This window comes from Elephantulus edwardii, unplaced genomic scaffold (assembly GCF_000299155.1).
Source record: "Elephantulus edwardii isolate Elephantulus edwardi_28Jun2011 unplaced genomic scaffold, EleEdw1.0 scaffold00077, whole genome shotgun sequence".
NCBI lineage: Eukaryota > Metazoa > Chordata > Mammalia > Macroscelidea > Macroscelididae > Elephantulus > Elephantulus edwardii.
The window spans coordinates 15,087,626-15,102,919 of NW_006399827.1; the positions used below are offsets into that span (position 1 = coordinate 15,087,626).

The 15,294-nt window shown below is 38.9% G+C and overlaps 1 protein-coding gene across 1 annotated transcript in view; it reads left to right on the forward strand.

Moving 5' to 3' along the window:
- The window catches only part of LOC102851281 (leucine-rich repeat-containing protein 37A2-like), a gene marked incomplete at its 3' end in the record, with an annotated part of 46,642 nt that overhangs the window by 14,359 nt on the left and 16,989 nt on the right, over positions 1–15,294 (forward strand). The window contains exons 3-5 of the mRNA XM_006889492.1: positions 2,076–2,147; positions 10,754–10,825; positions 11,595–11,675. Coding sequence (XP_006889554.1) covers positions 2,076–2,147; positions 10,754–10,825; positions 11,595–11,675 — 225 coding nt within the window. The remainder of the gene's footprint in view (positions 1–2,075; positions 2,148–10,753; positions 10,826–11,594; positions 11,676–15,294) is intronic.

Here is a 15,294-nt window from a genome sequence, read left to right on the forward strand (position 1 = left end):
TGGGGTCTCACAGTCTTCGCTCCTCTGGAGTTCCACAGTAGGTGGCTGGCTGTTGTTCTTCCCGGGTCTCTTCCAGGTCCCTCTTGCGGTGGAACCCCGTCTGGCGGCGGCGTTCTCCCGTCTGGTGGTGGCATTCTCCCGATTTTTGTTTTCTTGATGTTGAGAAGAAATCCCTAACAAGGCATAGTTTTTTATCTGACACTCCTGGTTGTGTACTTTGGAGTTGGAACCCACCGATAGCGGACCCTTAAGGGGGGTCTTCAGAGGCAGTTAATTGCATGGGAGGAAATTGCCCAGCCTTCTCCTGTGGAGCACTTGGTGGAGTCAAGCCACATGTCTTTGGGTTTGTAGTTGCAGCTTCTTGCCAGTAGACCCCAGTGCTCCTTGGCATGAGTCCCCAGCAATTAGTTAAGTCCTGCATTAAGAGAACAAGAATTTGTACAGCTGGACAAGTAGGCAACATAATGATACATGGTTAAAAGATTAAAATAGTCAAGGATCTCATGTTAGTTGAATCCACAATCAACAGCTTTGGTACCAGCAGTCAGGAGCTTAGGAGACATACTGCTTTCACAAGTCTGTTGTCAGGGACTTCTCTAAATTACTGAGGAGTAATTATGTCAGTTTGAAGAGTAAAGTGCATTTGATTCTCTAAAGTACTGAGGATTAATTATGTCAGTTTGAAGAGTAAAATGCATTTGATTCGGACCAAGGTCTTTTCCATCACTTGCTATGCTTCTAAGGGCTGGACAATGACAAAGGCTGGCAGAAGAATTGATGCCTTTGAGTTTAGAGTATTGGAGAAGAGTACAAATAGATAGGTCTTGGAGAAAGTGAAGCCATGTGCTCCTTGGAGGCAAAAATGACAAAAAATGACAAACCTTTGTCTGACGCACCTTGAGCATTTTGTTAGGAGGGACTATTCTTTGGAGAGAAACCTCATGCTTGGAAAGGTGGAGGCGTCAGTAAAAGAGAGGAAAACCCTCAATGAGGTGGGCTGATACAGTGACTGTAGAAATTGGGGAGTAAAAAAAAAAGAAATTGGGGAGTATGTTAGAAGTGATGAGGACGGCACAGGACAGCACAGGGTGCGGTTGTGTTTTTCACAGGGGCTCTTTGAGTCGTACTCTGCTCGAAGGCCACCTGACCACAACAACCAAATACTAGACTCACAATTTCTGCTATTAATATGCACTGATCCTCTATATCTGCCTGAATTACTTTCCAGTCATCTCTGCTGAATCTAAAAAACGTAGAAGTGCTTGGTCACAACACAGAAGCCAGTCATTCCCTTATTGGCCTTGCAACACTATCACCCCTCAGCTCCATGCAACCACATTATGATTTTTACCAATGTACTGTTGAGTGAAAGAAAAGAAATAGACAATGGTGTCTGCAATATGATTTGCTTTAAAGTTCAAGAGAAGCAGCAATATTAAATCATGTTGTTTACGATTCACATAGAATAGGTTTAACCATTTGTAGAAGTCAAGGAAACTCTTATGAAAATTGGGATAGTAGTAAAAAAAAGGTAAAGAGAAAGGCTTCTGGGATGCTGCCTTGTTCTTGTGTTGAATTGTCTATATTGTGCTTGTTTTATGGTTATTGAACTTTTATGCTTTCTGTGCATTTTAGTTCTCAAAAGACAAATGTGCTGAATCAGGGAAAGTGTCAAATACATTCACTTGCAGCCCTGAGGTAGTTCCCTGGGAGACTTCCACAAGGATGTTTGGAGAAAGAGAAGGGGACATGAAATGTTAGTTCTGCAGACCTGTGACTATGCAGGATTGTGTTCTAACAGGGCCTCTGTGATCTTGAGTGTAAGAGTGAAATACACTGTTTGGTAGGAGAGTGGATAGGGCTTTGTGGGGTGGGGTTGGGGAGGGAGGTACAGAAGGAGGACAGGAGAGGAAGGTTCTGGATGAAAATAGAAGCCACCATCGCTAAATTCAATATAAAACAGACCATCCAGGTGGCACCATTACGGAAGTTCTTGTCATGCACAGTAGCGCTGTAGAGCAAACAGTTGTAGTTAGTTTGCACTTTGATTGTCAAATATATTTTTCATTTTCCAGAATTCTCAGTGACAATTTCCTGACTGAACTGCGGAAGGACTCATTTGAAGGGCTACTCTCTCTCCAGTATTTGTAAGTCAGTTAGATATTATATTTGTATCTGAGGTTAGACATAGACCAGATAGAAGTTTCTTCTTCAGTAATGGAGGAGCAGTGATAATAGAATCTGACTAACATTGACATTCATAGAAACTTTCTGTCTTTATAACATCTGTTTTTATTTAGTCTACATCCCATAGTGTTAAATGGTTGTAAAAGAAGAGAAAAATATGCAGCAGAAGCTATTTGTGGCTGGTAAAGCCTAAAATATTACTATGTACAGGAAAGATAACATTTGAAAAAGTTGATTTATTAACAAAATAGGGATTAAAGTCATGTTGTTAAGTGCTGTTGAGTCAAGTGCAACTCATATCAACTCTTTGATCTGAACCCTGAACTATCCTGTGGCATCCTCACACTTCCTGACACACCAAAGCCCACTGTTAAACTTGAGGGTATTCCTCTCTTTGACCGACCCTCCACACTTTCAAGCATTATGTCCCTCTCCAAGGAGTAGCCCCTCCTAGCAACATGCCCAATGTATGTGAGGCTGAGGCTGGAATTAAAGATAGCCACTGATTATTGTCTAAAGGACAGAAAATTTAAAATGGTATTAATTTGGATATGTTTTAATAATTAACACTTAAATATTAACTCAACAGACTGTTTCAATGGTAACAAAAGGAAAGAAAAGAGACTAGTGTTAAGAATTTCGTAGAAGAATATTTTGCCATATGATAACTAAATGTTTAAAGTGATGCTTAAATAGTATAGTCATAAATATTTATACCATTTAAACATATCAGAAATGTCCCAACTCTTTTAAATGTTATTAGGTGTTATATAATTGGTTACAACTCATTATTACCCTGCAACAGAATGAAACCAGCCCAGTTTTGTGCCCTCCTCACAATCTCTGTCTTTGTTAAACTCAAAAGAAAGACAGTCCATTTACTAAGGAAGGGCTAATACATCCATAGTATCTGTGCACATTAAGAGACAATATAGCAAATTCTTTACCTTTATAAAGGCTTGATTTTATCCCTTACCCATGAACTCTAGGGCGATGTGCCTTATTAATCCTCATTAAACTACGCATAATGCTTTTATTTCCTTTTTTAAATTATTATTAATTTCAATAAAAATTTAGAGAGACTATGGATTTCCATTTTCCCTTCCTCCCCCCAGTACACTCCCTTCTTAGAAAAGTAAAATAAAAATTCTTTCATTGTTTTACAATCCCTCCCCCCAGGTCCACTCCACTATGTAGCCTTCGCTCTGGACCCTCATCATGACAAAAATACCTAATCACATATCCCTTTTAAACATTTTTCTCCCTCATGTGTTTCAATGCAGTATACATTATTTAACCCATCTTTCTCAGTCTCTCCCCAACCCTGATGTCAGTCTTGTTTTACAACAGTGGCAGCATGCAGTATTTGTCCTTTTGTGAGTGAGATATTTCACTCAGCATAATGTTCTCCAAAGTCACCCATTTTAAAAAATATTGCATCAGTTTCTTGTTTTTCAATGCAGCATAGTATTCCATTATTGTACGATGCTTTTTAGCAAACATGTTCCTCTTATTAATGTAGAAAGCTTAAGGGAAGTAGTTGTTATGTGCCATTGAGTCTGACTCAATGATCCTTTGGACAACAGATTTGGACCCTGTTCTATCTTGTTCCATCCTCATCACCTCTGACATACTTGAGCTCATTGCAGTCACAGTGTGAATCCATCTCATTGAGGGTCTTATCTTCCTTTTCTGACCTTTCACCTTTCCTAGTTTGTTGTTTTCAAAGAATACCCCCTTTATACTAAAGTGACTAAATATGTGAGGTGAAGTGTCCTCAACCCTGCCTCTAAGAAGCACTCTGGCTGCACCTTCTCCAGGACCTATTTCTTTGTTTTTTTATCAGTCCATGGGATATCAAGACCTCTTTTCCAAGACCACAATAGAAGGCATCAATTCTTCTGTCATCCTTTCTAACTGTCCAGCTCTGAGATGTACAGAAAGTGATTAAAAAGACAATGGCCTGAATCAGGCACACCCTTTCTCTTTAAACTGACATGATTGCTCCTCAGTAGTTTGCAGAGATCTGTACTAGCAGACTTTTTCCATGCTGTGTAGCCTACTGCGACCCTAAAGGCCACCAGCTGTGGGAGAAGGATGGTTAATCTCCTCCCATGTGATTAACTGCCTCTAAAAACCTGTCACAAGATCAGCTATGGGGCTGGTTCTGACTTGATGGAAAACAACAACATATGTCTTTTGATTTCTTGACTGCTGTGGATTCAAGTAAGATGAGGTTGGCAATTTCAGTCTACATCTTCTTGATGTTCCTTGTTAGCCCAGTGGTGAAGATTGTTATCTTCTTGATGTTGAGATGTCATCTGTATTGAAGGCTGTAGTCTTTGATCTTTTGTAGGAACTTCAAGTCCTCCTCACTTTGAGAAAATGAGGTTGAGTCATCTGCATACTGCAGGTTGTTGACACAACTTCAAGCCACATTTTTCTTCATAGAGTCCAGTTTCTCAAATGATTTGTTCATAATGGAGGTTGAATAGGTTGGACAAAGGATACAGTTCTGATGTACACCTTTCTTAGAATTTTTTTGTTTGTTTGTTTGTTTGTTTTTTCTTGCCAGAATTAAGCTCTTTATTCACCTTTCTTGTTTCACAGTCATGGTAATTTTTATAACATAGAAAACACTTCTGGCACTTGACATCAATACGTCAGAACCTGCTCAGAATACCCAGAGCCATGTAGCGTCACTCTTTCAGTCATGGTGCAGTGAGAGCTGTAGAGAATACTCAGGAATAGACACAAGCCAGTGAAATGAGAAACCCAGTTATAAGCTTGGTTTGGGGCTTGGGCTATGATCTTCAGAACATCCATGCTGACCAAGTTCAAACAAGAACAAGCTCATCCCAGGACAAGTTTTAGAATGCTATGGAAACCACAGAAGGAGCTATCATCTTCCTCCCAGGGCAGAACTTTCCCAGACCTCAGTTAGTTCCAGAAGATCAAAGGTCTCTGATTCATTCATTCATACACCAGATCTTTACTGCCTCATGCTGGACAAAGATACATATTAGACTGAGTCCTCACCTTAATGGAATTCTGAATATGATGAAAAGTATTTATTTATAGGTAAATCCCCGTGATTCAAGGCAAAAGGATAGAGATAAGTCCAACAAACCTTGGCCCTCAAGTAGTTCATGGCCTAACAGAGACAATACACAGACAAATAGCATGGCTTATGGTAGGCACCCAAGAATAGACTACCTTCAGACAGTACAGAGGAGGATGATTTGGCATCTGTTTGAACATAGCGGCAGGTAAAACTGTTTCCAATGAGCAGCTCAATCTGGACAGAGTAGGTATCAGATCTTACTGCTGTGGGGAAGGGGTTGTATAGCCTTCAGGACTCCCTCTCAATTCTCCTCTCCCCGCACAAAACAAAGTGATATGTCTCAAACGCATGGTTGCAGTTGCAAGATAGCCTAGGGAGATCTGAGGAAACATCCAGAAGCCAACAGAAACATCCAAATAGCAAGGCACAGTGCGGGAACTAGGGGCCTGTGTTAAAACTATTAGGTTGAATGGGTCAGGAGAAGGCTGGCCTGGGCAAATACCAGTAGCAAGAGGCTCCTACTACCTGTGTTTTTCTACGTATCTTTGTGTGTGGTGGACAGACGAGGATACAAGAAGTAGGGTGTGAGGGCAGCACCTCAGAGCAAAGGACAATGGCTTCTGTAGTCCTCTTAACATTCCTATGACTTACAGGCCTCTATCAGCATTCCTCTTTTCTTCACAGCTACCATCACTTACCCGGTATATACCATTTTACACTCAAATTGAGAGTGGCTCAAATGGTCTCAGTGAGGTTACAAGTATCATGGTTGCAGGCCCCCAAAGATCCTGAGTGATTAGCACAAATAGGGCTGCAGCACCTGGATCTATCTGTTGGTCAGCAGAAGCACAGACAAGTTGAACAAACATTAGCATTGGGTGGGACCGTCTCTACAAGCCAACCTGGTGCCAGCACAGGGAACATCTGCAATCTATAGCTGCCAGCCTCAGTTTTAGGCCTGCCACTTCCTTTCTCTTCCTGAAGATGTCATGACACCTATCTGTTGCTCTTTTACTTCACAGCTGCCATCACCCACTCAAGTAAATGCTCTAGCCCTCAAACTAGAGTCTCCCTAGCCCCTAATACTCCTTTCTTACTATTCATAGTATAAGAGTAGAACACCTTTCTTGATTTTAAACCATGCAGAGTTCCCTTGCTCTGTTCAGACAAGAGCTTCTTGGTCTAGCTATAAGTTTTGTTTGAGCATATTAAATGCCTGGGATTCCATTTTCCCCAATGTTAACCATAGTTTATGACTCACACTCCAGAAAAAGTATTTGCATAGTCAGTAAAACACAAATAGACAGACATTCTTCTGGAATTCTGTGTTTTCTGCCAAGGTCCAGCTGACATCAGTATTGACATCTCAAATACTTTGACCTCTTCAAAACCCAGCTTTAACTTCTAGCAAATTTCTGTCAATGTACTGTTTTCGCAAGATCTTCAGCAGTATTGCATTGCTTGTAACATTAATGGTGGGTCAGGGTTTCTTAAAAATAATTTCCATATTCTGGTGGATCATGTTTCTTGGGAAAGGGAACAAATATGGATCTCTTCCAGTTAGTTGACTGGACAGTTCCCAACTATCTTGCCATAGAGTGGTGAGCATGTCCAGGGCTTCGTTTGTTAGTAGAAACATGTCAATTGATATTCCATCAATTCTTGGGGCCTTGTTTTTTTTGCCAATGCCCTCAGTGCAGGTTGAAATTCTTCCTTCATTACTACTTGTGTTTACTTGTGTTTGGTCATATGCTATTTCCTGAAACATTTCAGTGTCAACCACTTCATTTTGGCATACTGACTGTGTATTCCCTCCATCTTCTTTTTATGCTTCCTGGATAATTCGAGATTTTTGCCCATAGCATCTCTCAGTATTGTAATTTGAGGTTTGGATTTGTTTTTCAGTTCTCTGAGCTTGAGAAATACCAAGCCAGTTTTCCCCTTTTGATTCTCTAACTCCAGATCTCTGCAAATTTTGTTCTAATACTATTTTTTATGTTTTGTATTTTCAAGCTGCCCTTTGAAATCTTATGTTCATCTCTCTTACTTCATATTTTCCCTTTCCTTTCATTTCTTGATGCTCTAGTGCAAGTTTTAGAGTCTCTTCTGACATTGTGTTTGCCTTTCTTTCTCCCCTGTCTATGAAATGACCTTTTTCTCTCTTTATGGATGATATTCTTGATGTCATTGCCCACAGCTCGTGTAGTCTTCAATCATTAGTGTTCAGTGCCTCAAGCCTATTGCTGAAATTATTTTTAAGTTCAGGCAGGATAGACACAAGTTAGTGCTTTTGTTCTTGTGGACTTGTTTCAATCTTCTTCAGCATCAGTTTAAATTTGTACAGAAGTAACTGATGGTCTGTTCTGAAATCAACACCTGCCCTGGTTTTGATTGCAATATTGAAATTCTCCAATGATTCTTTCTACAGATAGAGTAAATCTATGCAGTCCATCTGTAAGATCTGTGTAGTCACCATTTATGGTATTTTAATTACAATGAATATATCATTTAATATATAAAATTCAATCATTCATAATCCAGCCTCATTTCTGTCAACAAGTCTAAAGTTTCCAACTACTATTCTACTTCCCTGTTTCCAACTTTTGCAACCAATTATTATTAATGCATCTTGGTTGCTTGTGTGGTTAATTTTAGACAGCAAAATTTGGTAGAAATCCTCAATATCCTCATTTCTGACTTTTGCTTTTGGTGTATATATTTGAATAATAAGTGGCATTAAAAGTTTTTCTGTATAGACTCATACATAGCATCTTGTCACTCACAGCATTGTAGTTTTGCATAGAAGTGCTCTTTTTAACTATGACTGCAACCCCATCCTTCCTCAACCCCATCCTTCCTCAGTTCTTCATTCCTAGAATAAGAAATCGTGTGGTTGTCTGATTCAAAGTGGCCCTGCTAAAGCATCTCAGCTTGCTAATGTCAATCTTTATGCATTCCATTTCATTTTTTAACAATGTCTAATATTCCACACAGCCAAGCTTCGTATAGTACACATTCCAATGGTTAGTGGATGCTTGCAGCTGATACAGAAAAGTAGTTCTTGAAATGATCAAACCTTTTATGTCTTAGGGAAACAACAAATTTTGTAGTAATTGGTTCTTGCATCTCTGGCATGTTGGTCCCTAAACAGTAAAACTATGATTTGGAGGGAAACACATGCCTGTCCTATCTTCTGCCATCCTCATCATCTCTGACACACTTGAGCCCATTGCTGCAGGCACCACCTCAGTCTCTTTCACTGAGGGTCTTCTCCACTTTTCCAAGCACAATATTCCTTTCCAAGCACAACAGTCCTTGTCAAGGACCAGTCTTTCCTGGAAACATGCCCCAAATATGAGAGATTAAACTTTGTTATCTTGGCCTCCAAGGAGCCTTCTGCCTACACTTTCTTCAAGACATGTGAGATTGTTATTTTAGCAATCCATGGGACATTCAGTACTCTAACTGCACCACCACAACTGAAAGCCATCAATTCTTCTTCATTCACTCTTATTTCTTTTGCTCTTGCGTGGATGGAAGACTCCATGGTTTGAATCAGGCACACCTTAGTCTTCAAACTAGTATTATTACTCCTCAGTAATTTGGAGAAGTCTTGACAGTGGACTTGCCTAATACACTACCTGATATTCTGAATCTCCTGATCTCTTGAACGCTCATTGCTGGCATTAACAGTGTTGTGGATACAAATAAGGTGAAATATTTAATAATGTAAATCTTTCCCCATCGATCATGATGTTGCCTCTGATAATTAAACAATCAGGATTTTTGTCTTCTTGATGTTGAGATGCATTGTACATAGAAGGCTATAAACTTTGATATTTTGCAAAGTTACTGTACTGTTAATTATCAAAGGCAATGCAAGAGAGTAAGAAACAGTCTATGCTTTTAAGGAATTTATGCTCAGAGAAAATGGGATATAAAAAGAACTATATTGGAAAGAAGAAATCAATATGAGCACTGAAAGATATAAAGAGGTTCTAGAGGACAGAGCAAAAACTCCCATTTGGAGCAGAGCAGAAGCTAAATAATGTTATTTGAGCAGGACTTTCAAGAGCCACTTGGTATATTCAATCAGTCAGCTGGGGAAGAAAAATCCAAGCTTTCAAAAGGAGGATAAAGGCAAACACAGGCAGTGGAAGGTGGGTCTGAAGAATGCCATGGGCACCTTTGGGTAGAATAAGAGGAGGTAGAGACTGAAGCCAGATCTCATAGGCTTTGAATGCAAAACTAAGGTGCCACCTTGGCGAAACCATGTTATTACAGCAATGGTCTAAGGCAAGTGGCTCTCAGACTTTCATCTTCATCAGAATCAGGGCTCAGGGCTTGCTGAAGCACACTTGTGGGCTTCCTTCCATATTTACTTATTCAGTTGATCTAGAGTTGTTATTGTTGAGTCAGAACTGACCTCGAGCTGACCCTGTGGCAGGTTTTCAGAGGCAGTTACTACCTCTGGAGGAGATTGCCCATCATTCTCCCACTGGGCAGCTGGTGTTTTTGAACTGCATGCCTATGAGATTAAAGTCCAACTTCTTGCCATTAGGCTACCAGTGCTCACTAGATCTAGAGTAGGTATTTTGCATCTTCAGTAAATTCTTAGACACTACTGATTAGAGAACTACTGCTGAAGAGCTAATCAATTCTTAGGCAATACTTATTTGAGATCCACTGCTGAATAGTGAATCTTCCCAAGGTGATTTTGCAGTAAAGATTGTTGTTGATGTTGTTAGGTGCCATTGAGTCATAGACGACCCATAGCGACCCTATGAACAAAACTACATTGAAATCACCAACCAGAAGACAATTTAACCCAACCAGGTGAAAAGGAAAAGACTATTATGGGGTAAATGGAAAAACAACATTGACTGTAGTCAGGAAATGGGTGGTTTAAAAAAAAACATCCACTTTTACCTTATTTTTCTCCTGTGTGATGACTACAACACTGCTCTAGAATTTGTATTAATATGATAAATTTATTATCCTCAACCAACATTCTTGAATTTCTATTGATATGATAAATGTATTATCCTCAACTAGCTCATAGTTTTATATTTATTAGAAGAATGACTTCCTTTCAAATTATGTCACAGAATATCCTTTGCTGCTTCTAGTATTGAGGGGGCCAAGAACAGAACTCAGTCAGAAAGGTGTACAAATGTTAGATTATTCTTTTCATGTTATAGATCATAGCTCCAAACTCATCTAAGTTTTGATGCAACTACAAAAGGTCTTCTAATCAATTTTCATATTCTGAAGAAAGTGCCTTTAAAATCTATCAAGATCGATAGTTGTTTATTTTATGAAGGTGAAACTCTTAACAGAAGTGAGGGCTGGATAAGGACCTTCGAAAATTTAGACAACAATTACTAAGTTTTAGATGTCAGCCATACACTTATTCAGTATTCCTCTGAACATTACCATTTATTCCTACCAATGTGATATCTAATAGCTAACTGAGGCATTATCTTCCTTTACTTTTCACAGAGATTTATCCTGTAATAAAATACAGTATATCGAAAGGGGGACATTTGATGCATTGCCTTTTTTGCAGTATGTGTAAGTTACAAACAATTATAAATTAATTACATTTAGAAATTTTATAAAAACTCATTGCAAATCTTTTTTGCTGTTTGTTTTGAAATGTTAAGCTTGAATCAGTGGGAAGGTTCTAAAGGTATGTAGCAAAGCCTTTGTATCTCTAGTAACGATTGGAGTGAAAAGTATTAGGCAGATAAGTGTGACAGAACAGTGGTTCTCAACCAGGATGATTTTGAACCCAGGGGACATTTGACCACATCTGGGTACATTGTTTATTATTGTAATTGTGAGTGTGCTGTTGGCAACTTATTAGAAGCTGCTAAGGATGCTTCTGAGCATCCTGCAATACACAAAACAGTCCTAACAACTACAACAAAAATGTGTTGTTATTGTTATTATTATTAGTTCCTGTTGAGTTGGCTGTGATTCATGTGACCTCATGATCGTGTACAACAGAACAGAGTGCTGCCCAGACTTGCAGTGTCTTTATGATCAAGGGAACCGAAACTTACACAGCCCCAAATGACAACAGTACTGTGCTTTAGAAACCGTCTCTAGAATGAAGATTACTCAGTCCAAGCATTTCTTTACTGTTTTATACTGTATACACCACATGTATAAATATAAAAGTCTAAATGAGAAGCAAGTATCTTCCACGAGATTTCCTTATTGTGTAGGTAGCGAGTACTGAAATGATTTTGCATCATAGCAAATTATGATCATTGTCAAAACATGGTGCTCTGAAAAAATATCTTATCTTTCTCTTTTGATTTTTTACATTTTTTAGAGATCTCGGATGTAACATAATTACTGAAGTCCCCTTTGGATCATTTCAGACCTGGCATGGATTGCAGTTTTTAAACACATTGTAAGTAAAAGAGGAGATGGAGAGCTCGGGGGAAAGTTGTTCATGTGCATAAACAAACATATAATGCCAGATAAGTATAAGACACAAATTCTGAAAATTGTGTATTAAGAGCCATTTATCCTCCTGAGCAAACTATGGTACAGAGAGGCCGAGAGCCTTCTCTAATTCCTGTGTGATGCGCTCTGCTGTCTCTAGTACTGATCCCTGTCACCAGCCAAGTAACATGCAAATTAGCATTGCAGGGGAATTCCGTGATGCTGCTAGCATGGTCCCTAGGATTTAAAGTTTGTATTCTCTTTTTCTTTAAAAAAAAATTGGTTGTGATTTTAATGAAAGTTTACAGAGTTCTCATTCATTCATTGCAGCACGGTTTTCTCCCTCCTCCAGTCCATTTTGCCATAAATCCCTCATTCCAGATTGTTGTCATACAGATAAGGCCTCATCATATAATCCTTTCAGACAGATCTTTCCCTCCTCTGTTCCAATGCATATTTCATTATTTATCCACGCTTTTCCTATTTCCCTCCAACCCTGTCATATCAGTTCTTTTTTACAACAGCATATTATGCAGTATTTGTCTTTCTGTGACTGAATGTTTCACTCAGTATGATGTCACCTGTGCTTATCAATATTGTGTAGTTTACAAATGCATTGTTTTTCCTTTTTTTTATTTGTTCCATTCCTTCACTGTTGCACGTTTCTCCCCTCCTCACCCTCCCTTCCAGTATACTACCCTCCTGGAAAAGTAAAAGAAAAATTGTTTCCTTGTTTTACAATCCCTCCCCCCAGTCCACTCCACTATACAGCCTTCATTCTGAGCTCCCATCATGACAAAAATACCTAATCACATATCCCTTTTGAAGAGTTTTCTCCCTCATCTGTTTTAATGCAGTATCATTATTGAACCCATCTTTTTCAGTCTTTCCCCAAACCCAATGTCAGTCCTGTTTTACAAGTGACACCATGCAGTATTTGTCCTTTTGTGACTGAGATACTTCACTCAGCATAATGTCCCCCAGAGTCACCCATTTTGAATAATATTGCATGAGTTCCTTGTTTTTCAATGCAGTGTAGTATGCCATTGTGTGACTATACCACAGTTTGTCTATCCATTCGTTTGTTGATGGGCACTTAGGTTGTTTCCAACTCCTTGCTATTGTGAACAAAACCCAGATAAACATGGGTGTGCATATATCTGCTGGGATGTCTGTTATGGTCTCTTTGGGATATATTCCCAGCAGTGGAATTGCTGGGTCAAATGGTATCTCTATTTGCAACTTTTTGAGAAAGCGCCATACCGCCTTCCACAGTGGTTGCACCATTTTAAACTCCCACCAACAGCAAATAAGGGTTCCAGTTTCTCCACAACCTCGCCAGCATTTGTTGCTTGCTGTTCTGTTAAATTTTGCTATTCTGACTTGGGTGAGATGATATCTCATAGTTGTTTTGATTTGCATCTCTCTTAGAGCTAGGAATTTTGAACATTTCTTCTGCTGTCATGAGTCATACTTAACTGAATGACACCTAAGAATAACAAGTTAATCCGAAGTGATAGCTAATTGTGGTTGTATTTCCTTGATTGCTAAATGATATTGAGTATCTTTTCCTCTGCTTATAAGCCATTGTTAGAATTTTCTCTTTGGAGAAATGAGAGAAAATCTTTTCCCCATACTTGAGTTTGATTGTCATTTTGTTGCTGAGTTTTAAGAGTTCTTTTAATATTGTAATTATTGTACCTTTGTCCACTTAGTAGTACAAATAGTTAAAATGCTTGGCTACTAATCAAAAGTCCACCCAGAGGCATCGTAGAGGAAAGACCTGTTAAATTTTTTCTTAAAATCAGTTCTTGAATACCCGGTGAAACAACAGATTCTGCTTTGACACACGTAACCATGTTGTTTGTTGTTGTTATGTACTGTCGAGTTGCTTGTGACTCATTGTGACCCTATGTACAAGAGCCCTAAATGCTGCTCTATCTTGTGCCAACCCTGCCATCTCCAATGTAACCATGGGCCAGTTAAATATTTAGCCATGGGAGTTGTTTAGGGAAAAGAAATGAAAGAAGAAAGTGTCGTTCTCTTGAGGTGCTCCAAAAGGAGTAGCTGAACTTTGAAAAAGGTATATTAATCTCTATCTCTATAATTAATGCTCTCAAAATTAAACTTAACAGCCTTGTTAAATCTCATTTTCTTCATGCAGGTTGATTAAAGGTCCAAACCCCAACTCTGCTTTCTCTTACTACTTAGTGACCTTGGACAAATTATATAATCTCTGTATACCTCAGTTTCCTCATCTGTAAAAGAGATTCAAATAAACCACATAAGATCATATTAAAGGATAGATTTCAAATGCCAATCATAGTGCTTGAAAGTCCCAGTATATAGAAAGTCCCAATATATAGTTGTGGTTGTTGTTAAGTGCTATTGAGTTATGGACAACTCATAGCAACCCTGTGAAAGAAAGACATGAACACTTATATAACTTCCATTGTTTCTCTAAGTTCATAGAGTTTCTGGAGGCAAGCTGTTTTGGAAGTGGATGCCATTCCTGCTTCCAAGCTTATTTTAATCAGGGAGCTCCATCAAACACTGTCCACAATGGGTAACCATTATCATATTTAACACATCGGTGTCACAGTGTTTTTAGCATCACATCAACCACAAGTTACCTCTGTACAGCAAATTGAAAGACCAGTGCTTTACCACTTAGAAGAATATTTGACCAAAAACATTTAAAACCAGGCCTGCGGGCTGCAGATTAAAATCACCCACCATTGACTTGGTAGCATAACTTTCTAACCATTAGGCCAGTAGAGCTCTCTCTGTGACACAGCAATTCTATGAACAATAGATCTAACCCCTGCCCTATCCTACACCATCCCCACAATCTGAGACATGCTTGAGCCCATTGCTACATCACCCCAATATGTAGTATTTGTAATAATAATAATAATAAATTTTTTATGTTCTGCATAAAACTTAATGACTGCATGTAAGTTAATGATCCCTAAATATCTTTAAACTGGATAGATTTACTTTTTTTCTGTTTCTTGTCTTCATTTGTTGTTGTTGTTGATTGTCATCGCATCAAGCACAACTCATAGCACCTTTATGAAGAAAAGACCTGAAACTTTTCAATAACTATAGTTCCTCCAAAAACTGTAGTTTCCAGAGGCATGTTGTTTAGGAAGGGGATGCCATTCCTGCTTCCTTTAAGAATTAAAAAGAAATTTTGCTCTAGCATTTCAAAATACAAAAGGCAAATATTGTATAACACCACTGTTATAAAGTGGGACAGACATGGGGGTGTTGGGGAAAGAATGATAAAAGAATGGATAATGAACAGGGCAATAGAACAGAGAAGGGGAAGAAATGTCCAAAAGAAATATATGATTAGACATTATATGAATGATGACAATTTGGAACAAGGGGTACACTGTGGGGTGGGGCTCGGGAGGGGGGAGATAATGTGTAATGTTGTTGATTGACTTTGAATCGAGCACGACTCATAGCAGCGACCCTCTGAATGAAAGGCCTGAAGCCAATCTATATCGACATTTATCCAAATTCATAGAGCTTCTAGAGGCATTTTGCCTAGGAAGTGGATGCCACTCATGCTT